Source organism: Ambystoma mexicanum, chromosome 10 (assembly GCF_040938575.1).
Source record: "Ambystoma mexicanum isolate Mex_15411 chromosome 10, UKY_AmexF1_1, whole genome shotgun sequence".
Lineage (NCBI taxonomy): Eukaryota > Metazoa > Chordata > Amphibia > Caudata > Ambystomatidae > Ambystoma > Ambystoma mexicanum.
This window is the reverse complement of record NC_090932.1, coordinates 1,290,074,081-1,290,099,796: the sequence shown is the minus strand read 5'-3', so window position 1 is coordinate 1,290,099,796 and position 25,716 is coordinate 1,290,074,081. Positions and strand designations below refer to the sequence as shown.

Sequence of the window (25,716 nt, the reverse complement as noted above, 5' to 3'; positions counted from 1 at the left end):
AGGGGGGGGGAACCCCATCCCCTCATCCTATGCAGGTCCTTGACCCTGGCAGCATAAAGGATTTCAGGGTGAGATGGAGGGTCCCGGGCATTTCATGCACAGCTTTCAGCCTCATCGAGGAGAGCTGGGCTCTGGCGACCTCCAAGAGATAGGCAAACTTTTAACAAGCTTTAGGACGTGAATACCATACTCAACCTTCTTCTGTCCTGGCCACATAACGAGGAATTATCCCGCACAACTCTCTCGGGCAAGCTCACCACTCTGCTACGCTTAGTATCTTTCAGAAGAGTCTCTGATGTCAGAGCACTCGACTTAGCAGGCAGGGTGTTTTCCCCAGATGGCATAGTCTTCCAAGTGGGATTTCAGCACATATGCAAGTTGTTTTGTTTTATGAACCATGACATGCTAAAATCTTGCTGCTGAGCTTCTATTGTTAATGTTGAATTAAAAGAAAGAAGCATAATATGAGCCTCCGGTCTTTAATAGAATCAAGACTTTTCTTAAAGTTATTCTGGAAAATCTTCATTGTGTCCTGTCAGACCATGCCCCAAACCCAAACATAATACGCCCCAGATGGAATGTGGCTCCTATAGACCCCTGTCCATGGCAAATCAATAATTAATTTGGCATTTTCCCTTCTTTTTTGTATGAAGGGGGATCAGTTTCCTAACTGAAAAAATAGAAATCGAGATGAAAAAGTAGGAAACTGATTACCCCTTTCTTTGCCCATACATCTCTAACTGGTGATAGTTCCTATCGACAAGATGTGTGGTGCTGAACAAATCAATTTATTATAGGAACACATATTTTCTTCTTAATTAGTTTACACAACTTTCGATAAGCACGAAAGTGAACGATGATGGACGGCGGACAGGTGTAATCATTTACAGTGGGAATACAAGGTAAGTATCAACCTCTTGGTTGTTGAGGTCAAAAGACTCTACCTAATTGCACAAACACATCTGGAGGACTTATATTTCAACAAAAAGTGCACCCGGGACTGAAAGTGGTCCAGGGCATAGTAAACACAGGGTGTACACAACACTATCTACAAGAACATAAACAAAGAAGGGTTTTCTGTTGTGTCACAGGGGATCGACACGGGTGCGTTTCGGCCATAGGAGACTGGGTTGTTGCCTGGTTGGAGGTTGGCCTTCATCAGGTTGAACACCACTTGGTGGGGCTGTCCGTGGTATCTGTGGATAAATGAGGCTTGTCAGGATATCGGGATATAATTGTATTGTTTACTGGATTTATTAATAAAGGCTTAGTGGAGCCGTCTCGAAATACAGCTTACCTGCTGCTGCAGTAGTAGTGATGAGACTAAGTGGCCAATCCTTGAATTGTTGCTGGATTGTTGGTGCAGGACTGCACTATGAGTAAGCCGTGGGTTCCTGAGTTCTGAGTTTGTGTCAGGATACCGGGGGCTTTTTTGGCAGGGCATGGAGGGTCCCTGATCTGCGAAACAAATATATTACAGGTCGTGAGAAAAATGCGTTTGTCAGAACAAATCCATCCCTCTTCTTCAGCGTGTTTGGTGAGGCTGCTGATTTCTTCTTGTAGGCGTTGTGTGGGGTCCCTGGTTAGTTTCTTGTAGGATGTGGTGTTGTCTAAGAGACGCTGGCATTCTCTGTTGCAATCTTTCGTATTCATGATTACGATCCCCCCCGCCTTTGTCGGCTGGTTTGATGGTTATGTTTTTGTCTGCATTCAGGTTGCCGAGGGATTGTCTTTCTTCCCTGTTCAAATTATCCTGGTAGAAGTTCTTTTGTTTCAGTCCGCTGGCGATGGTTTTCATGACTATTTTTTCAAAAGTTTCGAACTCCCCTGGGATGGTATGGGGGGGAGATAGAAATTGGACTTGGGTTTTAAGCCCGTAACATTGCTTGTTGACTCGACAGGTTCTTGAGTGATGGTGTTCTCTGAAGTGGGTTTTTCAGGTAAGTATACTTCGAAGAACTACTTCAATCTAAGAGTGCGAAAAAATCTTCTGAGTTCCGCTTCTGTCTTGAAAGGGTCTGCTTTTGTTGCTGGAACGAAGGATAACCCCCTCTCGAGTAGAGTCTGTTCCGCTGGACTCAATGTTCTACTTGATCAATTAAAAACAGGGATCGATGTTAGGGTTGATTCGAGTACCATTGGCGTGTCCTCATGTACTGGCCCGTTTGTTGTGGGCATCTCTTCGGTCTGCCCCGTTGGCCCCCCTCTGAAAAAAAGGGTGTGGGACTGATCCTGTCATTCTATTACGGCTTGGTGAACTAGGAGAGCACTCACCCCACCGGGCTCTCCTGCATAACACTCCACTAGCACACACAACGCTACAGTTAGTGTTAAGATGAGTGCTCCCATCATTACACTACATCTGTCCAGAAACTGAACATCCACTGTATTGGACCCAGTCTAGGCATGAATACCGACCACCAAGATTAGCCTACCACCTTGTCCCCTTGCTGGATGCTTGCCCCATTCAGTAACAGTTGTCGAGGATTGTCACCAGCACACCCTTTTTCAACCAGGTCGTAGTAGTCTTACTCCCCCCACGACCTGTAATATATTTGTTTTGCAGATCAGGGACCCTCCAGGCCCTGCCAAAAAAAAAAACCGGTATCCTGACACAAACCAGAACTCAGGAACCCACGGCTTACTCATATAGTGCAGTCCTGCACCAACAATCCAGCAACAATTCAAGGATTGGCCACTTACAGTCTCACCACTGATATCGCAGCAGCAGGTAAGCTGTATTTTGAGACGGCTCCACTAAGCCTTTATTCATAAATCCAGTAAACAATACAATTATATCCCGAGATCCTGAAAAGCCTCATTTATCCACAGATACCACGGACAGCACCACCAAGTGGTGTTCATCCTGATGAAGGCCAACCTCCAACCAGGCTACAACCCAGCCTCCTATGGCAGAAACACACCTGTGTCGATCCCCCGTGACACAACAGAAAACCCTTCTTTGTTTATGTTCTTGTAGATAGTGTTGTGTACACCCTGTGTTTACTATGCCCTGGACCACTTTCAGCTCCGGGTGCACTTTTTGTTGAAATATAAGTCCTCCAGATGTGTTTGTGCAATTAGGTGCAGTCTTTTGACCTCAACAACCAAGAGGTTGATACTTACCTTGTATTCCCACTGTAAATGATTACACCTGTCCGTCGTCCATCATCATTCACTTTCGTGCTTATCGAAAGTTGTGTTAACTAATTAAGAAGAAAATATGTGTTCCTGAAATAAATTGATTTGTTCAGCACCACACATCTTGTCGATAGGATCTCTCATCCTGATTATTTTGATAATTCTATATGTACCCCCCTGGGTATATCAGGACCCTGCCAGGTGCCCTTATATTAACTTAACTGGTGATAGTTATATAAAAAAAACTTTATTCAATTTGTCAGTTCTCTGCCACAAGAAATGATTATATACTTGGAAAAATAAACTTTGTTATACACTTTCACTGGGATTGACAATCATAACAAATAAAAATCAAACACGATGGGGTTATCAAGTGACTTATGTTGTAGTACTGCAATTCATCATCAAGGGTGTCAAATCTTGAGTCGATACTGTCAAATTTCTTTCTGCAGTTATCACAAAATAATTGATATTTTCCAGTCACATTACACTCAAATTTCCTCAGAAAGACCGGACTTTGTCTCTGATCAAGAAAGAGATTCTCTAATTTATAGTCTCATGGATAGTCGACATGTTTCGGCCATATTGTCTATTAGACACTATCTCTAGTGTCTTGTCAAAATGAGTTCCTTGGCCTTCTTCATGACAGGATCATTTCTTTGGTAGTAAATCAATCTTGTATACTCCTTTGGTATTAGATGAATAGTGACAAAAGCAGAGAAAAGGGCCCAAGCATAATAGTTGTTTGATAGTTGTTTCGAGGTTAAATCTTCTACCTTCTTATCCTGATTTCTTGTAATAGATTACATAGTCTCTCAGGATTCGTTTTATTTAACTGGGGCTCTTCCAGATCTATAGGCAGTAATTGTCTTCTCAGTTGTTGGAACTTACTTTCTGAGGTCTGAGGAAATTCTAGTGTAATGTGACTGGAAAATAATTATTTTGTGATAACTGCTGAAATAAATTTGACACCATCGACTCAAGGTTTGATTGTTTGACACACCTTTACTGTATTGATAATGAATTGCAGTACAACAACATAACAGTCACTTGATAACCCCATCTTGTTTGATTTTTATTTGTTAGGATTGTCAATCCCATTATGGTTGAGAATATATATATATATATATATATATATATATATATATATATATATATATATATATATATAATAAAGTTCATTTTTCCAAGTATATAACAGACCTTGTGTTTCGTGGCGGAGATAACTGACAAATTGAATTGGAGTAAAGGTTTTTTAATATAACTGTCACCAGTCAGAGATGTATGGGAGAAGAGAGGGGTAATCAGTTTTCCACTTTTTCATCTCCGTGGTAAATCAAGACAGTAAACGACTCACTGATTTGCTGGAAAACAGGCTGATGGGTGTGATCGGGAGCCTGATTCACTCAGATCAGACTGGCTACATCCCAGGCAGGAAAGCCTCCTGAACTTGCGATGCCAACACCACATAATCAATAGAACCAAGTCCCTGGGGAGCACTATGCAGTGGTGTCACAGGATGCTATCAAGGTGATGGACTCCGTCCGGTGGGAGGATGTAGGTGATTTGACCGAATCCATGTTTTCGAAAGAGTGAAGTGACCAAATTTGGGATTTTGTTTTATTCGGGGGGGGGAAGAGATCCCCCATCAGCTCCCCCTCCCTTTATGAATATCCCTTACCCCACCCCCACACATTTTATTTAAAAAAAGCTTTGTTTTCAGTAAAAAAAAAATATATACTATTTGGTCACTTCTTCCTCGAAAACATTGGATTCAGTCACTTAGGGTATTACCGGTGGGACTTGCTGCACGCCACTCTCCAATGGTTTGGCATTGGGCAAGGATACCGGCAGTGGGTTAAATTGGTGTACACTTCGCCCAGGGCAAAAATGGGCCGATGCATCTCCGCAGAATGGGAGCTTAAACCTGAAACCCAATGAATTTGCCCTACTAAAGAATCTGTTTGGGGACAAGTACATTACAATAAGACCAGCAGACAAGGGAGGCGCATTGGTCATTATGAACAGGACAGATTACCAGAATGAGTGTGAAAGGCAACTCAACAACAAACACCTACGCCAAATTAGACGGAGACCCTACCATTGGGATCTTGCAGAATCTAGAGAAACTGCTAGACAAAACGGAAGATCTGAGGTGGATTAATGACAAGACCAAAGCATTTCTGATAAACAAACATCCACGCGTCCCAAACTTCTATACTCTACCTAAGGTGCACAAACACCCTACGTTACCACCAGGCAGCCCAATAGTGTGTGGGGTAGACCGCTTATTGCAACCACTGGGACAATATATAGACTATTTCCTCCAGCCCCTGATACAGAAGACCAACACGTACACTAAGGATCCAACACACTTTTTGGAATGATTACAGGATACATCAAAGACTCTATTATGTTCATCATTGACGTCAGAAGTATTTATACTTCAATACCACACAACATGGGACAGGAGGCCATAGAATGGTTCCTGCTCAACGATGGAGACATGAAAGCAATAAAGAAATTTATTTTGGTACTTCTACAGTTTATTTCTGACAACTCATATTTTCAATTTAAGAATCAGTTCTTTTTGCAGAGTTTATGGACCTCCATGGGTGCCACAATGGCACCTACCTATGCAAACTGTTTTATGCATAGATTTGAAAGAGAGCACATCTTTGATCATGCGGTTTGGAGTAATTATATTTCACTATGGAACCAGTACATAGATGATATTTTTTGTATTTGGACCGGCACAACTGAGTCTCTGCAAGACTTCTTTATATACCTCAATACAATCGACCCGCGTATTCAATTCACACATGAAAGTTCAATTTCTGACACCCATTTTCTTGATGTTTCCATTTATGTGAACCAGGACAAATATCAGACAAGCATTTTCTGGAAAGAGACGGACCGGAATAACCTATTTCATAGTCTCAGCTTTCATCAACCAAGCTTAATAAAGAATTTAGCTTACAACAAGATGAGTCTTAAGCGGATAGTTAATGATCCGGCAACTTATGAAAAGGAAATTGAGACTATGGGGAAGAAATTTGAAGCGCAAGGGTACAAACCAGAAGAAATAACAGCAGCCAAAGACAGTCACATCCACATCAGACAGAACTAAATCTAAAGATACAACAAGGACACCCATGTTTTTTGTCTCCTGTTTTTCCATACAAAGGAGTCGCATCAAATCTGCGATCAACAAGAACTGGCATACCTTAACCAATGACTGCAGAGTTAAACATGTGTTTAGGGACAGCCCTATATTCGCATAAAAAAGGAGTGCAAATTTAGGAGACAGACTTGTCAAGACCAGACCACCTGCCCGCACTCTATCTACATCCAGGAAAGGCACCTTAACGTGTCTGCACTGCAGCAACAGCAGCTTTATCACAAAACAAAAAGAGACACTATAAATCATCCCTGCACAAGAGAGGAGATAAGACTGAACAGTTATGCTACTTGTGACACACCTAACATAATATATGCCATCAAGTGCCCTTGCAGGATTTATTACGTTGGGCAGTCCAAGCGACCAGGAAAAACACGATGGAATGAACATAGATCCTGTATCCGCACCAATAATGTTAGCTCGGCTGTAGCCAGATACTGGAACACCATGAAACACAATATTAACCAGATACGCATAAAAGTTGTGGAACACCATGAAACACAATATTAACCAGATATGCATAAAAGTATTGGAAGTGATAAGGCAACACAATGCCCACAAAGATCTTAGTAGACGTCTCAATCAGCAAGAAACGTACCGGATCGATCGATTCCTCTTTGAGACCAGGAGGAATCAACAAGGAAATTAATTGTGTGCGCTTAAAGTGATGACCGCCTAAGTTGAATACACATCTAACAAGTGCTTAAAAGGAGCGGTCTCTGAGCCACCAGGGGGCTCCAAGATGTGCTGAAGCACCTTTGTCGGTCTCCTCCATAGGGCAGAGTAATAGGGATCTGAGCAATAGAGAGGTTTCATTACTTCACTGAGGAAACCAAGATTTTGAACTTGGCACGGAGGAAAGGCCAGGGTTAGTTGGGAAAATGCGCAAATTTCAATTTACCAAGATCTGTCGGCCCTTACCCTGGCAAGACGCCGCCTAGGCGCCCCCTTGACAAAGTTCCTTCAATCTAAGGGAGTTCAATACAGATGGGGCTACCCCTTTTCGCTGTCTTTTAAGATGGAGGCATATAACGAACAAGTTACCTGTAACTGTTGTTCTCTAGCATGGGTCGGGCATGGGTTCACATGCTCATGAATATTCCCCGTCAGACTGGGAATCCTCGGTAAAGAAAAAAAATCAGTATCAGTTTCGTTTCTGATCTGTCTTTCTTAGTAGTAACCAATAACTGGTCTCTGGGTCATACTGCCCCCAGCCAATGACTGACCTCGCCCTAAGCCCCGCCCCTGGCAGCCATCCTCGGATTTGGTAGCAAGCAAAGTGGCACTATGACCAAGTGAAGAGCCGCAGAGGGGTAGGAGGGAGGGTTCGCATGTGAATCCATGCCATACCCATGCTGGAGAACAACAGTTACAGGTAAGTAACTTGTTCCTTCTCCAGCATGGGGTCTGGCATGGATTCACATGCTCATGAATATAAGAATAGATGGCAGTACACACATGCACAACCACGGGAGGTGGCAAAGGCTCAATATTAAGCATCACATAAACTCAACATTAAGTAACTCTTACCTCCTCACCAGGCAGCCCTGCTTTGCCGACTCTGGACTCCTCCCTGGAATCCCGGTCGACGCAGTAGAATCTCATGAAGGTGTGCGTCGACCTCCACGTAGCAGCCCTGCAGATGTCCAGCAGGGGCACACCAGACAAGAAAGCTGTGGTAGCAGTGATCGTTCTGGTCGAATGGGCTCTCGGACGGCCGGGCAATGGTCGGTTTGCCAACCGGTGACAGTGCATGATACAGCCGGAGAGCCATCTGGAAATGGAAGCCTTCGAGAGGGCCTTCCCTTGGTTCACAGGTCCAAAGTTCACAAACAGCTGCGACGTCTTCCGAAAACTCTTTGTGCGGTCCACATAGAACTTCAGTGCTCTAGCTACATCCAGCGAGTGCAAAGTCCTCTCGGCCGGCGACGAAGGCGACGGGAAGAAAACTGGCAAAACCAAGGGCTCGTTGAGGTGGAAGTCCGACGGCACCTTGGGCATAAAGGAGGGGTGCGTCCTCAGCACCACCCTCGTCTCGTGAAAAGTCAAGTATGGAGGCTTGCAAGATAGGGCCTGGATCCCTCCCACTCGTGCGGAGGTGATGGCCACAAGAAATGCTGTCTTCCACGACAGGAACTTCAACGGTGCCGAATGCAGAGGCTCGAATGGCAGCCCCATGAGCCTGGTCAGCACCACGTTGAGCTCCCAGGCCGGGGCTGGAGCCTTGACCGGCGGGAACGAACGGAAAAGTCCTTTTATAAATTCCTTCACCAGGCGATGAGACCACAGGGATGACCGTCCTGTAGCTCTGGTGTATCGGGAAATCGCTGCCAGTTGTATCTTGATGGAAGCATGCGCTAGTCCCGCCTTGGCCAGCGACAGTAGGTATGGTAGCACCTCAGGGGCCGCAATCCGTAGAGGGTTCTTCTTCTGTGCATGGCACCAGACAGAGAACCTCTTACACTTGTGTCCGTAGCACTTGAGAGTTGAGGACGCCCTGGCCTTTGCAAGAACCTCCTTGCAGTCCGCCAGGATATTGTACCCTCCAAACTCTAGTGCTGCAGGAGCCAGGCCTGCAAGTTCAGCGACACTGGGTCGTGATGATGGATGGCGCCTCTCTCTCTGGAGAGAAGTTCTGCGTCCGTCGACAGTTTTACTGGTGGGGACGCTGACAAGTCCAGAAGGTCCGGGAACCAGATCTGTCTCGACCACGCCGGTGCGACGAGGATCATCCTGCACCAGAACCTCTTGAGTTGGTTGACGAGTCGGAGCAGCAACGGCAACGGAGGGAACGCATACAGGAACAGGCTGTCCCAGGGGAACGAGAAAGCATCGCCCATGCTCCTCAGCTGGGGAATCCTGCTGGTGAACCTCTGGCACTTGGAGTTCGTCGCCGCCGCAAAAAGGTCGATCTGGGGTTTGCCTCATCGCTGGAAGAGTAGATCCACTTGGTCCTGCTGTAGTTCCCACTCGTGGCACGAGCGCAGCTCCCTGCCGACGGAGTTGGTGATGGTGTTTTTTTATACCTGCTAGATGAAAGGGCACCAGAAACATCCCCTGGGCAACTGCCCAATGCCACAGATCGTGGGCTTCCTTGGATAGGGCTGGGGATCTGGTTCCTCCCTGCTTCTGGATGTAGAACATTGTGGTGGTGTTGTCGGTGAAGATCCTCACCACCTTGCCTTCGAGGGACGGGAAGAAGGACCGGAGGGCCCAGAACACTGCTCGGAGCTCCAGTATGTTGATGTGGAGCGGCCTCCCCTCCGGGAGCCAAAGGCCTCTTGCGTGAAGATCTCCGGTGTGCGCTCCCCACCCCTCCAGGGAGGCATCGGTTGTCAGTCACCTGGTGTGCTGGGGTCTGAAAGTCTGTGACCGCCGCAAGATGCGCGCGGGTGCCCCACCACCCGATTGCTTGGCGGAAAACCTCGTTGAGCGGGATCCTGTCCTCGAAGCTGCCCGCCGCTTGCATCCAACGGGTGTCGAGGAACTCCTGTAGGGGACGCATCCGAAGCCTGCACAGGCGCACCAGATAGATGCACGAGGACATCATTCCGAGAAGGGACTTGATGGACCTCACCCTGGCCACGTCCCTGGCCAGCAGACGCTGCACCTTGCCCAGGATGGCCTACGTCCTTTCCTCCGACGGCGAGGCCAATAACGCTACTGTGTCGAGCTTGGCTCCCTGAAACAGTGCGACCTGCGACGGGGCCAGGTGGGATTTGGGGAAGTTGATGGAGAATCCCAGGTCCGTGAGCAGCCGGACGGTCTTCGCTGTGTGTTCGACGGCGAGTTCCCTTGTCCTTGCTCGGATGAGCCAATCGTCCAGATAGGGGTAGACGTGGATCCCCTGCAGGCGCAGCCGCGCCGCCTCCGGTGCTAGGCACTTGGTGAATACCCTGGGCGCCGACTTCAATCCGAATGGGAGGGCCTTGAACTGGTAGTGCCGTCCTTGAACTACGAACCAGAGAAACATTCGGTGTCCTTTTAGAATGGGGAAGCGAAAGTACGCATCCTCCAAATCCAATGACGATACGAAGTCGCCTTCCTCCAGCTGGCCCAGCACGTGCTGGAGGGTGACCATCCGGAACTTCTGTGCCTTGATGTATTTGTTTAGTCAACGCAGGTCCAGGATGGGATGCCATCCTCCTGTCTTCTTTCTGATGAGGAAGTATCTCGAGTATACTCCGGAGCCTCATTGTGACAAGCTCGATGGCTCCTTTCTGGAGCATCGCCCTTACCTCTAACAGCAGTTGAGCGACGTGGTTTTCCTTCCTGGTGACGGGAGGAATGCGGGAACACTTCTTTAGAAATTCGAGAGTGTGCCCGTCGGCCAGGGCATCCAGCACCCATCGGTCGGTGGAGATGGACTCCCATGCACTGATGAACTTCGTCAGCCGGCCTCCCACCGCGGTGCTCCGGTGGGGGCCCGACGCAACGGCTGGTTCAATCTTGCTTGGCAGCAGCCATGCCACCTTGGCCTCCCTGGTGGTGACGGCGAGTTCCACCTGACTTGCCTCGTCCCCTGTAGGCTTCCTGCGATGAAGAGAGGGCCGCCCGACGGTATGTCCAGGAGCCGCTGCCGAATCCTTTGGAGGCACCTTGCTTGCCTCTGGAGTTCCGAAAGGGCGGCCGTCGCTGCTGCAGAACTCCCAAAGCCCGAGCCGTCTCCGTGTCGGTCTTGATGGCCTGCAGTGACTCATCCATTGTCTTTCCAAACAGATCGTTTCCGTCGAAGGGCATGTCCAAAATCTTGGCTTGCACGTCTTGGCGGAAATCCGTCGCCTTGAGCAACCCCCACCGTCGAAGGCAAACGCTGTTGCCCAACTGGCGGAAACCGGTGTCGGCAATGTCCGTGGCTACTGTTATGGCATGGTCTGACACCACCTCACCTTCCTGTAGGATCGCCAGGGCCTCTGCCCTCTTGTCGTCAGGTAGGAAGTCCAACAGGGGGCCGATCTTGTACCACAACTCCCGGTCGTAGCGGGCCACAATAGCTAGGGCGTTGGCCGCCTTAATCGTCGTCACCGCCGACGAGATGAATCGTTCCATGGCGTCCAGTTTCTTTCCCTCGCTGTCCGGTGGGGAAGTAGAAGTTGAGGCCGACGCCCCCGCTTTCTTCTTGGCTGCTGCCGAGACAACCGAATCCGGGGTTGGTTGTGCCCTAAGGCACAAGGGGGCGGCCTCGGGGACCCGGTACCTCTTCTCATACTGGTCCCACTTGGCAGATGTCGTGGACGGGTTCTTCAGAAGAACAAGTCCCTCGTCCCAGATGTCATCCAGCAACAGCCCCGCGAGGACCGTCTTCCTTTTGGCCTTGCGGCGTTGGTAGAGGAATCCTTCCTTCTTTTGTTCTTCGGGGCAGAGCTGGAAAAGCTCGGATGCCCTGGCAATCATGGCGTGGAAGGAGCCAATTTCGTCGAGCGGGGAGGCCCGAGGAGGTGGTGGTGAGAGGTCCGTCCCGTCGTCACCACTGTCATCATCCGTCCCAGTCGTGGCCGTATCCGTTCCCGTGTCATCCCCAGGGATAGGGGAGGGAGCAGGAGAAGGAGAACGGCTGAGAAGGCCGTGAGGGCTGGAAGGGTGGGGGTGGATGAACTCTCCTCCTCTTGTTTGGAGGGCTTCCCGACGAGCCCGGTTCTGCTGGGTCGTCCGTTGGGGGTAGGGGCAATCTCATCCTCATCACCGTGCATAAGGTTTGGATTGCCATCAAAATGGCCACCAAGTTGTCTTGTGGCTCGGGTTGCGACAGGCGCGTTGGTTGCTCCTCCTCCACGGGAGCCTCGTCGGCACCACCGTCACTTTCTTCGTCCCCCTCGTAGGGATTCCTCCCGTGGGGCGGGGCCTCCCCAAACCTCCTGTTGAGGCCCTCCACGACTTCCACCAACTCCTCCTCGGAGGCTGTTTCCGTGTCCGTAACAGGGGTCTTCTCGATGGGCTGAAAAGAGGATTCCCTCTGCAGTGGCAGGGAAACTCTGGGCCCGAAGTCGCCTCCACAGGCTTCACCAGGGCCGTCGCGACTACCTCGGTAGAGGCCTTAGCCGGGTGAATCAAGGCCTTCACCACCTTGGGTGCGCTTGAGGCCTTCACCTTGGGGGGAGGGTCACCGCCTCGCTCGCTCTCGGCTGGTTCCTTCGAGATCGACCGGTGCCTCTCCAGAAGTTTAGCCGGGTTCTCGGACTTTCTCTTCCCCGAGCCAGAGCGTTGGCTCGTGGTTGATGGTGCCAGTGAAGGTGAGCCCTGCCTGTCAGCCGAGGAGCCCGACCGTTCGGCGCTCCCGGTGCCCATGGACTCACAGTGCTTTGCCTGCTGTTGGGCCCCCGTCACCAGAGCGCCCTCACAGGACTTAGAAGACCGCTCGGACGACTTCTTCTCACCTGCTGGGCTCTTTCCTTCCAGCCAGTTGGCGAGACGGGTCCCACGATCCCTCATAGTCCGATCCGTCATGTTCATGCAAAACGCACAGTCCTTCTCCACGTGCGTTTTGTCTCCGTGAAAGCAGTAGAGGCATCTCAAATGCTCGTCCTCCTTGAACACATTCTGTAATCCGCATCCAGGGCAGTTCCTAAACAGCTTGGATTCGGGTGTCGAGCTTCCTTTCTCCTGGGCCATGTCCACGCAGTAGGTCTCAAACTTCTTGAATCCTCCGAGAAGCGTAACTCGATGAAAACTTTGCCCTTGAGGGGCGTAGAAAATTCCGAAACGGGTCCCTGTTGATCGGAAGTAGAAACTATGGAGCTTGAGGCTCGATTGACAGAAAAAAATGAGATTAATCTCTTGAAAAAACGCAAAAAGCAGTAAAAGCTAGAGAGCTATAGCACGAGGACTCCCAACACTTGAACGTGCGGTAAACATCTGAGGATGGCTGCCAGGGGGGGGGGGTCTTAGGGAGAGGGCAGTCATTGGCTGGGGGCAGTATGACCCAGAGACCAGTGATTGGTTACTTCTAAGAAAGACAGATCAGAAACGAAACGGATACTGATTTTTTTTCTTTACCGAGGATTCCCAGCCTGACGACGGGGAATATTCATGAGCATGTGAATCCATGCCAGACCCCATGCTGGACAAGTATGCCTTGGGCACGGAGGATGACATTCATAGAGTCTCCCGAGAGCTGCTGGGTGACCCTAAGTCTGGTTCTGCCGAAGTAGGGCTGGGGGAAGCGCTGCCTGGGCCTCAGGGGTCTAATGGTGCCACGGAGAGACGTAAAGTTCAAGCCCACAGAAAGGTTAGAAGAGTTGTTCTGGTTTGTATTCACTAAGTGTGGATTTCTGTCACCAAGCTCAAGTTGGGGACTTAAAGTTCTATTATGTTGGGCTCACTATTGTTTGCAATTTTTGGTCAGGAGACTGAATTCTTTGAAAATCATTGCATGTGGGAATCGGTTAGAAAAGCGGGCCCGTGGGACAAAATCAGGGCATGTTGCCCCTGTCACAGGGCCCAGCAGTGATCTTAGTTCACTTAATGGCTGACTCTCTCTTTTCGCTGACTTTGGGTTCGCTAAATGTTCGGGGACTGAATTCCCCGAGTAAGAGATCCCTGGTGAGGAAGGAATTCAATAGATTAAAGTTAAATTTTTTATTTTTGCAGGAAACTCATTGGGCAAGGGGGAGGGAGATCGCCCTTAGATCCAGGTCGATTCAAGAAATATTTCAGGCCACTGCCCCGGCCAAGAGAAGAGGGGTTGCGATTTTGGTCTCCCCCAGAGCCCATTAAGTGCGACAGCTCACCGAGCGGATCCAAATGGCCGATTTGTGATGGTTAAGGGAGAGCTCAGAGGGAGAAAAGTTACCCTAGTCTCTATCTACGCCCCTAATGAGGCCCAAGACCACTTTTGGGATGAGACTAAAACAAAGATTATGGGTTTTGCGGAGGGGCTTCTCGTGGTGGGGGAGAGAAGGGGGGGAGATTTTAACATGGTTCTTCACCCTGAATGGGATAGAAAGTCTCTTCGCCCATGTACAGACCTACAGGTCCAGAAGAGAATGGCTGCATCGTTTCTTGCAACAAATGAGACATTGGGCTTAGTTGATTCCCATCCGACTAGCCATGACCAGAATCCTTTTTATACCTTTTTTTTCCAACCTACACTCATCCTTTTCAAGGATTGATAAGGTTTTACTTGACAGAGCCTTGCATGAGTATCACAGGGTTCGGGGTGGAGCTGGTCCTGTGGTCAGAGCACAACCTGGTCCGGGTTCAAGTGGTTATCTCCCCGGGGCACCCTATGTCCTCAAGGTGGACGTGCAACGACCTCTTGCTGAAAGATAAGGAGACCGCCCCAGTCCCTCCTTGCGGATATCAAGGAATTCTTTGAACTTAATGACAATGGTGAATTTGGGGAAGCGGGAGTATGGGAGGCCTTTCAGGCTACAATTCAAGGAGCTCTGATAGGGCTGGGCGCGGCAAGGAAGAGTCTCAGAACTAGGGAGGAGATGTCCCTCAGAGAGAAAATAAAGGCGATACAACCAGGGGGTAAGCTCCGATCCCAAATGCTTCCTAGTAAATGGGCTGAACTCCAACAGCTTAAGGCGAAACTAGCCACCCTTATGGTTGGGCAAACTGAGAGAAAAGTGCATCTCCTCAAACAAAAATACATGGAGAAGGGGGAGAAGGCGGATAAAATATTGGCCTGGAGATTACGTGAATTTAAAAACAGTAGAAGGGTGGACGCAGTGCGCCTCCCGGGGGGCGGAAAATGCCTCGATGACCCGGGGATAGGGGAACAATTCCGAGTTTTCTATGAGCACCTCTATGCATCGGAGTGCACGCAGGAGGGTCCAGAGGCCGATCAGTTCCTTGGTTCTCTTCCGATTCCTCGCCTCCCTTTAGAAAAAGCAGATCCCTTAGAGAGGCCCATTACGCCCCAAGAGGTGTTGGATGCTATTGGTTCTATGAAGGGGGGGGGACCAACCGTGGCGACGATGGCTTTACGGTTTTCTTTTATAAGTCATTTGGTTCTGCTCTGGCCCCTTTCCTATCCAAATTGTTTAACGCGGTGCTTGCCTCAGGGAAACTCCCCCATTCTATGCTTTCGGCCCGCATAGTGGTTATTCAAAAAGAGGGGAAAGACCAGTTGAATTGCCAGTTCTATCATCCCATTTCTTTATTAAATACTGATGTAAAATTTCTCGCAAAACTTCTTGCGAATAGGTTGGCCCAGCATCTCCCCTCACTTGTTCATGGCGACCAGGTCGGGTTTCCTCCCTGGGAGACAGGGCTCCGACAGTATTAGGAAAACCCTTGATTTGATGCATGAAGTGGGCAGTAACAGCGTGCAGGCCTACATGTTGTCGTTGGATTCTGAAAAGGCCTTCGACCGTGTGGAATGGTCCTATATTGGGAAAGTCCTGAGGAAGATGGGTTTAGGGGTAAGATTCTGTGGGTGGATCTCCGCTCTATATAATGGCACATCTGCCAGGGTATCTGTTAACGAAGCGGTCTCGGCCCCGTTTGCCCTCTCCCGTGGGACCCGACAGAGCTGTCCCTTGTCCCACCCTCTTGTACTCTCTCACCTTGGAGCCCTTAGCTATAGCTATAAAACAACACCACCAGATTACTGGGATTAGTTGCAGTGATTTAGACTTTAAGCTATCTTTATTCGCGGACGACATCCTGGTCTATATGACCAATGTGGACCAATCTCTCCCAACTCTCTTGAATCTTATTCAGTCGTTTGGGGCTTTTTCGGGTCTAAAAATTAATTTGGCAAAATCATATCTCATGCCATTGGGGTCGCTTGATGGATCCATTGAAGGAAAGGATCAGGTGGGAGGTATTAGAGTCGAGCGCATGGCTACGCCTTACCTGGGGGTCCTGCTTCCGAGAGACTTGGGAAGTCTCTTTGAGCTCAATTTTCTTCCGGTTCTCTCCAAGATACGTTCAGACCTGAAACGTTGAACTCCTCAGACGCTCTCATGGTTTGGGCGCATGGTATCCCTAAAGATGAATATTCTGCCCCACCTCCTGTACCTTTTTTCCGCCCTACCTACTGTAATCCCAGATTCGTTCTTCAAAGCCCTGCAATCCATGGCGTTGCACTTTATTTGGAACGGGAAAAAGTCAAGTCAAATTTACCACCCTAACCCTGCCGAAGTCTCACGGGGGCTTTGGGCTCCCAGACTTCCATTTATACTACAAGGCTGCACAGCTGAGGGTCATCTTGGAGCATATGAGGGACGAAATGCGGACCCTCCTGGTCATATATCGAAGATACCCATACCCATCCTAGGAAAGTAAGACTTGTTGTGGGCCCCGGCGGGGGACGACCTGAATGGGGTTAGAACCCATCAACGTTATTAGTCCTGTGGTCCTTATGGAGACAAGTTAGGTCCAATGCACCCCTTTCTTCCTGGCCATCTCCTCTGTCTTCTTTATGGGGCCCCCCCTTTTGATCCGGGGAAGAGGGGTTTCAGAGGCACCCAGAAGTGGTCTGATATGGGTCTAGAACGGGTTGCACAGCTATTCCAGAATGGTGCTCTTATTGAGTACCCTACCTTGAGGAATTTCATGGGAGACCACCCGATCTCAATTTTTGACTTTCTTCATGTGAAAGGGCTCCTGACTGACCCCAAGTGGGGGGCGGCTTTGGTGCGCCCCTGTTAGGCAGAAACCTGTGCAGTTCCCTTAGGGACCACTACAAAAGATTTAAGACTACAGGTGTTTGGCAGTAAACCCACTTGGTAGCAGTCTGTACCACACAGATTCACTTGGTAGCTGTGGCTGAGCAGTCAGACTTCCCTCAAGAAGAGTTAGGCAGTATATAGAGTATACACAATATTTACAGAGATAGAGTAGCACAAGAAAACACTGACCAGAGCTTTGGTGTAAAAGTATATAATTATTTAAAGACACACTTGTAAATTACACTAGCATAAAGAGAAAAGTAAATTCAGCACACCCTCACTATTATATATATACAACCCTAATTACTTATTAGACAAGTCCTAGTGAGAAACACCACTTATTTTCAGACAGAGGTGAGAGCTTAACATAAGATGGCACTCTAAGTTATTAAAAAGGGAGGGAAAAAGGCAGAGTTATGGAAGCACACAAATTTCAATACTTTTAAAAGAACCACAGTAAGGCAGGATAGGCAGAGTTCTACTGGAGAGCAAGGAAGTGAATTGCAAGGCCCAGCTCTTGGAGAGAGCAAGCAGAAGGGGTCCAGGTTCACACAGTGGGGTTATGCCTCAAGAGTCTTGTAGATAGTTCACACACAAAGAATGAAATTAAAGTCAGGAAAAGTTAGCTAGGTTGTCCCAGGCCAGCCCAGGTTAGAAAGTCGAGGCTTTACTGTCACCCCGAACGATCTGTCGCAAGGGAAGCCAGGCGGGACACAGTACCTTAAGTGTGAAGGAAGCTCCAGCGGGGGCAGTTGTTCCTGGCAGCGGGTGCAAGTCGGTGTTTTGTCCAGAGGAAGAGGAGGTCTCGCCGTGGAGGAAAGATGAAGGTCGTTGCACTGCCAGGGAAGAAACCAGCCGCGGAGTTCTTTCGGTTAAAAGGTACTACCCTTCTCTTCGCGGTAGTGGTAATCCGTGGTATTCCAGTTGCCGGGGTGCTTGGCACGGGCAAGGCGGCCACGAGATGCTCCAGGAAGGTGAAAAGAAGGCAAAACTGGTTATCCCCACCAGTCAAAGGAAGAAGACTCTCCGGACTGGAGATCTCCTCTGTCGTCGGGAAAAGTGGCAAGGCGGTTCAGCAGGACTCCACCGGTGGTGTCGTTGCAGGTAGGCTCAGCTTCTCTCTCCTTGGATTGTTAGGTCCTGTGGCGACTTCTGAAGTTCCAGTCCCCAAAGCCCTGCTTTTATGCAGCAAACCCCCATTCATTCAGCCTAGCTGTCAATCAAACATGCTAAGTGGTGAGCCGGCCGGCTCACCACTTGGGCCAATCACACAAGAGTGCGACTTGAGTTGCCAAGGCAACTCAGTCCAGGGTGCCTAAACCCCCTCCCACACCCCCTGTGGTACCCAGACAGAGTGGCACCACTTTTTGAGGTTTCTGTGGAGAAGCCCGCCAAAAAGTGGAACAAAGGGCTCGACTTGGGTTGGAGTCACAGAAGAGAACACAAACGCCATTTTAGAATAGAGTTCTGGCAAAAAATACCAACCAGCGAATTAATATTAAATAAACCGGCGGTATGTTCGAGGCTACAAGAATTAAATAATTAAAGTTGGTAGCCTCGAACAATGGGAAAATCCCATAGAGATATATTCGCGGTCGAATATAAAAAGTAGTATCCACTGCCACCAGCCAAAACTCGATCAGGGGGGACGGAGACGTGCCCCCTCTAACAACAGACCCCAGGGCAATCGAATTGCCCCGACCAGTACGTCCACAATATGATGGTTTGTACTGGTTTCTGTTCATAATTTGGGACTAGTAAAGCCAATGGTGACTTTACATGCCCTGGGAGACAGTAGTCAGTCCCAGGGTATGGAGTCTATGTTTGGGGGTCGCTACGACACCCCTGGGTTGCGGCACGGAGGGTGCTGTGTAACCCACATCAAAAACACATGAGACCCTATGGAGTAAAAGACCCCATAGCCCATAAAATACATGGAAAGACAAAGGAACACCTCAAATCATGTCTAAGAGTGGGAGTAAAAGAGTCTCACTCTTAGCAGGAGAAAAAAATAAACCCCAAAAATCCAGCAAAGCTGCTGGGGGACTCACTAGGTTTGGGAAATTAGCCTTTACAGAGAATTCTCCCTAACAGCCCCCTCAAGCCCCTGGAAAAATGGTTGGTGGAGGCTAACTCAAGAAGAGGTTCCCTTTCCAAAATATACATTTTAATCTCAGCCCAGCTTGAGGGTAGACAGGGTTTTAAGAGGTTCTGGGAGGAAAAGTGGGGTGAACCGTTGGAGGATGATGCCTGGTCTAAGCTCTGTGGGGTGCTTCTGTCTGGTTCCCTTTATACGGCTGCTATGGAGCACAACTTTAAAATCCTCCACACATGGCACCTTCCCCCAGAGAGGTTGTCCAAAATGTTTAGTGGTACTTCCCCCCCCCCCCTCTGTCCCAGGGAGTGTGGCCGGAGGGGGTCTTGGTACCACCTGTGGTGGTAGTGCCCCCTTGTGCAGGTTTTCTGGTTGGAGCTCTTGAGCTGGATTAAGGATATAGTGGCCTCACGATCCCCCTGTGCTCCATTGACCTCCTGTTTGGGTTCCCCTCTCCAGCATCGGAGTCGTATGCCTATCCGAAGGTGGTTCAGGCTATGTTGAGGGCGGGGAGGCTGGCCCTGGCCCAGAAGTGGCGGAGCCGAGAGGTTCCGTCCAGAGCGGACTGGCTGGCTAAACTCTGTCATTTTCACCTATGAGACGTTAACAGCTCTGGTACACGATACGATGAGTGCCTTCCTGCAGGACTGGTTAGTGGTGCTCCTGCACGAGGACTGTGGCTCAATGAGACCCTGAAGCTTACGCCCTAGACGCTGTCTAGCGTACATATCTCTGGTCCTATCTGCCAGTGGTGTAAACTCAGTAGTGAACCCGAGAGGTCAGCCTAATTGCTATGTACAGTTCAATCGTTTCCACATTCTGTTCTTTTTTTTCTTTCTTGTCTCCACCATGCCTGCCTGAGCCCGGTTAATTATGAGCAGGGGGTGGGTTGGGAAGGGTTCGTTCTCGGGGGGGGGGGGTTCTTCTCTTTCTTTGTGAGTTAAAGTATTATGGTCAATGGTCTTTGCTTGTTAAATAAAATGTTAGATAAAAATTAAGTGGCAAAAAAAGGAGCAGCCTCATCCACATTAGCCTCACTATACTTGACATATGGCTCGCAACATTCCGACACAAAATTGGATTAATCAATCCATATCCATCAACATAGAAATAGACCACACTGTATCGAACTATAGACATTGGGGGTTGGCTTCACGCAGTGGCGCCTAATGGGGTCCGGCGGGACGTGAGGCAAGGGTGACATAGTTGTCACCTCTTGCTTTGCACTGCCTCCCATATTGTCAATCAGCACGACACAGCATGATGCAACCTGCAATTGGCTCCTGCCAATCTCTTGAATAGGACTCCGCCCACATGCGAAATGTGCCCTGTTCTACAATCATGATGTTACTATATTAACTTGTGTGCTATGACAGCTATAATATACAACTAACAGAATATAGTAGTGAACGAGGCACACGTCATCACGTCCTCCACGGATGCGTACGGTTGCCTAGCAACACCACTCGCCATGACTCCGATCCTTGATGCAGCTCCTAATAAATCCTCCATCTAATTTACAGTCAATTCTTCCATGGCATACAATTGACATCCACATCTGGTATTATATATCTTGTTTTAGCATGTTTCACAAACCGAAAGCATAATCAGCCCGCCACGTGCACAGACGCGGCAGCGCATGAGTCGGTTGTTTGGCAACCAGCCGACACAAGGATATCAGCGTTTACAACCAGAGTCGCCGGCTCTTCCGAGCGGCACACACCACACTTGCACAGCAGGAGTTAAGGTAAGCACGGATCAACCTCCGTGCAGGAGAGGATTAGAATGCTTATAATGACAATATGTTAACAGAGTAAATAGTGCTTCCTTCTATTTTGCATACAGTGCATCGAGCTAGCTGACATTAACTCCTCAGGTAGGAATTAATTATTCCTTTCTAGCTGTACACAGAAAGCGGTTAACACTGATTATCAATGTGATTATCGGCACTACTATATCCTTTGTGAACCTAAACATAGGCATTGACATCTGAATACAGCGTTATTTCTCACATATTTAGGTGCTTGACGCTAAGAACACAAGCCATGGTCACACACAGTGACAAACAAGACTCCGGTATTGATCATTTTGTCTGGTATACTAATGCAATATTTCAAACATGAGGATGAGAATAATGTATATGTTGTCTCTGTGTTTTGTTTTCACTTTCAATTTCTTTTATTTTTATACTTTCTTTTAACCAAACTTCTTCCAACTAATGGTATGTGATACTTATGATTTTATTATTGGGTAACATGATGGACAACTTGACTTTGATTTCACACGGCTTATCTGCATGCATTAATATAATATTTTCCAATATTGATTAATCACAATGTCAGATATAATGATGATGAACTATATGAACCATGTACAGTGCCTTGAAGCCCTGATGACGGACCCAGTGCGAAATGCATTGGCATAGCCATAGACTAACTATGGCACTGAACAGTCAGGCAATCTTCATGACTCGATATTGAAGTTTGGAGAAGTGGCTTGTTCAGTATATACACACACAAGCTTTGTTTCTGTCTCTCAATGTGTGAATATTGACACTAAGCTATTTCTTTGAAGCAACTCCATAAGGAGGACAGGAAGTGAGCGCACTTCGAATCAGATTGGTTTCTGGTTCTGTCTTTTGTTCAGCTTAAAAAGGGGTGTCCGCTGTCCCAAATACTTTTTATTCTTGCAATGGAACCAATTGTGGCATTCCTCAGAGAGGAATACGCAGATACAGGCATACAAATAGAGTGACACATGTGATTTCCATCTATGCAGATGATATGCTGCTCTACAAGCGACAGCCACAGGTCAATCTGCAATACATGCTAAATGTTCTTGACTATTTCGCTGAACTCTCAGGCATCACCATAAGCTGAGAGAACTCGTGTCTGTTCACGCTGGCAGGTTTCAGGGGGAGTGAAAGTGAGCAACTTCCAGCCCTGGAATTTATAGTTGTCCACTGACACCATCCGATACTTGGGCATTGATGTCTATCATAATGTCATGACTGAGCACGAGCGCAACACCCGATGCGCCCTAGACAGAGTGATGAAATCAATGGATTTTTGGTGTAGGCTGCCTCCATCAATGATGGGTAGGGCAGCTTTTTTAAAGATTGTGGTTCTCCCACGGATATCGTACTACTTTGCGAATGTACCATATAACATACCTAACAGCTCTTTCGCAAATTGGTCACTATGCTTAAGGGATTCTTATGCCGGGTGAGCAGGCACAAGATGGCTTTAAGTACGCTCCAGAGAGCCTACGAAGCAGAAGGGATCCGGGTGCCACAGTTTGAATTATATTTCCTAGCCAGACAGTTGCAATTCATAGTTGGTTGGCTGGCGGACAAACCAACACTGGATACTGCACTGGTGCAGCCTACCATAGGGCATTATTTGAAGGAGGTTTTATGGGTACATGAGTCACATCTTTATCAGCCCTGCACCTTTTGACTTTGGATAAAAAAATTATGGTGCAGAGCTTGGAGAGTGTTGGATGTGGTAGACCCCTTTTCCCTGCAGATCCCTCTGGTTGCCATACTGGTGGTGAGGCCGCAATGTGTATTGGGAATACGTAGGCACAGGGAAAGCAGCAGAGTCGTCACTGTGGGTGACCTGCTCCAAGAAGGGAAACTAATAGACTTCAAGACACAGAGCAGTCTGGTATACACAGGGGGCGATTTCTGTTGCATCTGAGCCTGACACACAGACTGGAACAGAGGTGGCCGGAACTCCCGGAGGGCCTAGAAGGAAATACTGGGCTAGAAACAATATAGATGTCATGTTCCAGGGAGGACACAAGGTGTCCAGACTCTATGAGCTGCTCCTGGGTAACTTACATGCTCTGGACCTAGGAGTACGGACCAAGTGGGAGACAGACCTAGGTAGGCCTTTCTCGGATGCTGAATGGGCAAAGGTAATGCTGTACCCAAAGCAAGTCTCTAGGAATGCCAGGCTAAAACACATACACCTGTACATAACCCACAGAGCATATCTGACACCCTGCAAGATCGCCAAGGTTAAGGGAGCGGATAGACAACATTGCCGCAGATGCATAGAGGAAAATGCAGGCATGTTGCACATGTTCTGGTCTTGCCAGAAAATACAGGGGTACTGGGTAGAAATTGCAAGCAAACTGTCTAGAGGAGGGATAGATTTGGAAATAGTGTCTCCAGAGGCAAGTCTGTTGGGGGTATTCCAGCGCAAGCAGGGTGCAAAGCACATTGCTAATATGAAGGACCAAATGCAGAAATGCGATGACCTGGATGTCTGCAGATGGCCCTAAAGTGAAGGCATGATGGAACGATTTGCAGAGATGGGCACTGGCTGAGACTGGTCTGGCATTGGGCAGTGTACCGGAGACCCAGGGAAACAAGTGTGGATGTCACATCTTGGAATGTCATAACACAGACAATGGGCCTCATCACGAGTTGGGCGGTATCCCGACTGAGATACCGCCCAACCCTCCGGCAGTATCTTGGATTGGGCGGCAAGTGCAATTCCCCATTCCCATTGGGTTTATTAGGCCCAATGGGGAATTTTCAGGGCAATTACTGCGCGCTAGTTGCACGCGAAAATGGAAATCTTTCCAGCGCATTTACCCCCAGCTTAGAACTGGATGTAAATGCTGCCAGCCCGAGATTGGGTGGACCCTTAAATGCAATGGTAATAGTGTTACTGCCGCATTTAAGGGCTACTGCCCAATTCGTGATGAGTCCCAATGTTTGCTCCCCTAGATAATGCACCTGCAGGGTCTAAACTGCTTTGAATAGAGATGGTTGCGCAGAAACAGGGGCTGGAGGGCAATGCAATAGTAGATACACGGGGACGATGGGTTTGGACGGGACGGAAGGCCATATTGACAGGTTGGGGGGGAGTGGGATTACACATCAGAGGGGCTTAGGATGTTTCGGTTTAAATATGTAATATACGATGTCGAACACTTATGCATATGCTGTAACAAAAATGGTTAATAAAAAATGGTTTATAAAAAAAGGATCAAATATTGAGGACATTCATTGGTGGTTAGGGCATTTTTAAACAATAGACCATTACGTTATGCACACATTTTAGAAAGATCAAAGTAACTATATTGCGACTTATGTACATGTAGATTACACAAATGGATTTCTTATATGTTTGGAGAAATAGTAACAAGAAAATATTTAATTCATTTTGTTTAAACCCTGTATTTTTGTGGTTAGTTTCAGTTGGATATTCTATTTCTTATATAAACAGCAAAAACAAGACATACCAGCCCAAAGACTTCAAGCTGCACTAAGCAACGTGGGAAGCATTAAGCAGGTACAAACTCTGGACTTGAAGACATTCACACAAGCCCAGCGACGGATATTACTGGCATACCACTTGACGCCAATAGCAGGGTCATAGAATTCAAAGGTTTCACACATGTATGGTAAAGCCAAGGGTATAACTAAAACATAATTTGCAGTACTTCTCCACACCATTTGCTTTCTTAAATTCACTCATTCACTTTTTGCTTACATCGGTATTGTCTCAGGTTTATTCCTTCAAATGTGAACCTAGCTCCTACAGTATTGTTTTGAGAGAGACCACCATGTGGGTGGTAATTCGCCCATTAGAAGGCAAAACCATGCATCAACTTGTCCCAAGCAAAAATAAACTGAAGCAATTTGACAGCCAGTCTTGAGAGCCAAATGCAAGCCTGTTTGTCTCCATTTCGCAATGCAAACAAGTTGGTCCTGCTAAACGTTGACTTCACCTCAAGTACTGGGGTAAAAACTATTGGTGGGTTAACTTTGTTTTTAAAATAAATGCATCCTAGAAATCCTGTCAGCAATAAAATTAGCTCAAGTATCATGCTAGGCTCAGAGAACATCATGAATGGAGATGCCCTAAAATAGGTTCTAGCATATTATGTAAAATGCACAATTAAGAGTTACACTTACATTGACACTGGACTCTTTAAACTTGATGTGCAATCGATAGTTAGAAAGAGCAATGATGGCGTCCTCCGCTCGTCCCACATATTCTGTGCTTTCCCCATGCAGCTCCAAGAAGGGGACCTGAGAGAGGAATAAATAGTATGTTCATAGATCGGTTCACACAGCATAAACGGTCAATCGCTGTCCTATCATAAGTGCACCAAACTGTACTATGTTCAGTTAATTTCAGGGACGTCATTTCACCAAAATGCCAAGGGTAGTGGAAGTGACATCACACGACTCTTGACCTCTGATGACATCACAGGGAATTATGTCATTTAACCCCACCCTGAAGTGATATCGCAGGAAGCAGTGGAACACGCCATTTCACCCCTTGACAAAACAGGAAGTGACATCACATAGCATTGTTCCTAAGTACACTACGAAAAATATGGGTAGGATATCACTATAATGTGATAAACATTTCATACAAGAATGGTTCGCCTTATGCATCGTTAAGATCAGTGTGTATAGGCCCATATTACTGTGAATGCAAGCAGACGTCCATGGCCAAATGATAATGATTTGTTATTATATAGCACTTACGCTAAAGCTCTTATATAGAAAAAATATACATACAATATCACCCAACCTGAGTTGGTAATCCTTTATCGACCCCAGAAGGCTGAAAGGCTGCGTTAAGGTGTTTAAGAACAGACTAAATCAGTGACTCTCCCCCTAAAGTGGGCCTGAAATAAACCTTTAA

At 47.8% G+C, this 25,716-nt stretch overlaps 1 protein-coding gene across 6 annotated transcripts in view; it reads right to left on the bottom strand.

The window, feature by feature from the left end:
• MTMR3 (myotubularin related protein 3) overlaps positions 1 to 25,716 on the bottom strand; it is a 2,389,252-nt gene that overhangs the window by 1,514,032 nt on the left and 849,504 nt on the right. For all 6 annotated transcript variants that reach the window (XM_069619294.1, XM_069619290.1, XM_069619289.1 and 3 more), the window contains one exon: positions 24,975 to 25,091. In XM_069619294.1, the coding sequence (XP_069475395.1) occupies positions 24,975 to 25,091 (117 nt within the window). The remainder of the gene's footprint in view (positions 1 to 24,974; positions 25,092 to 25,716) is intronic.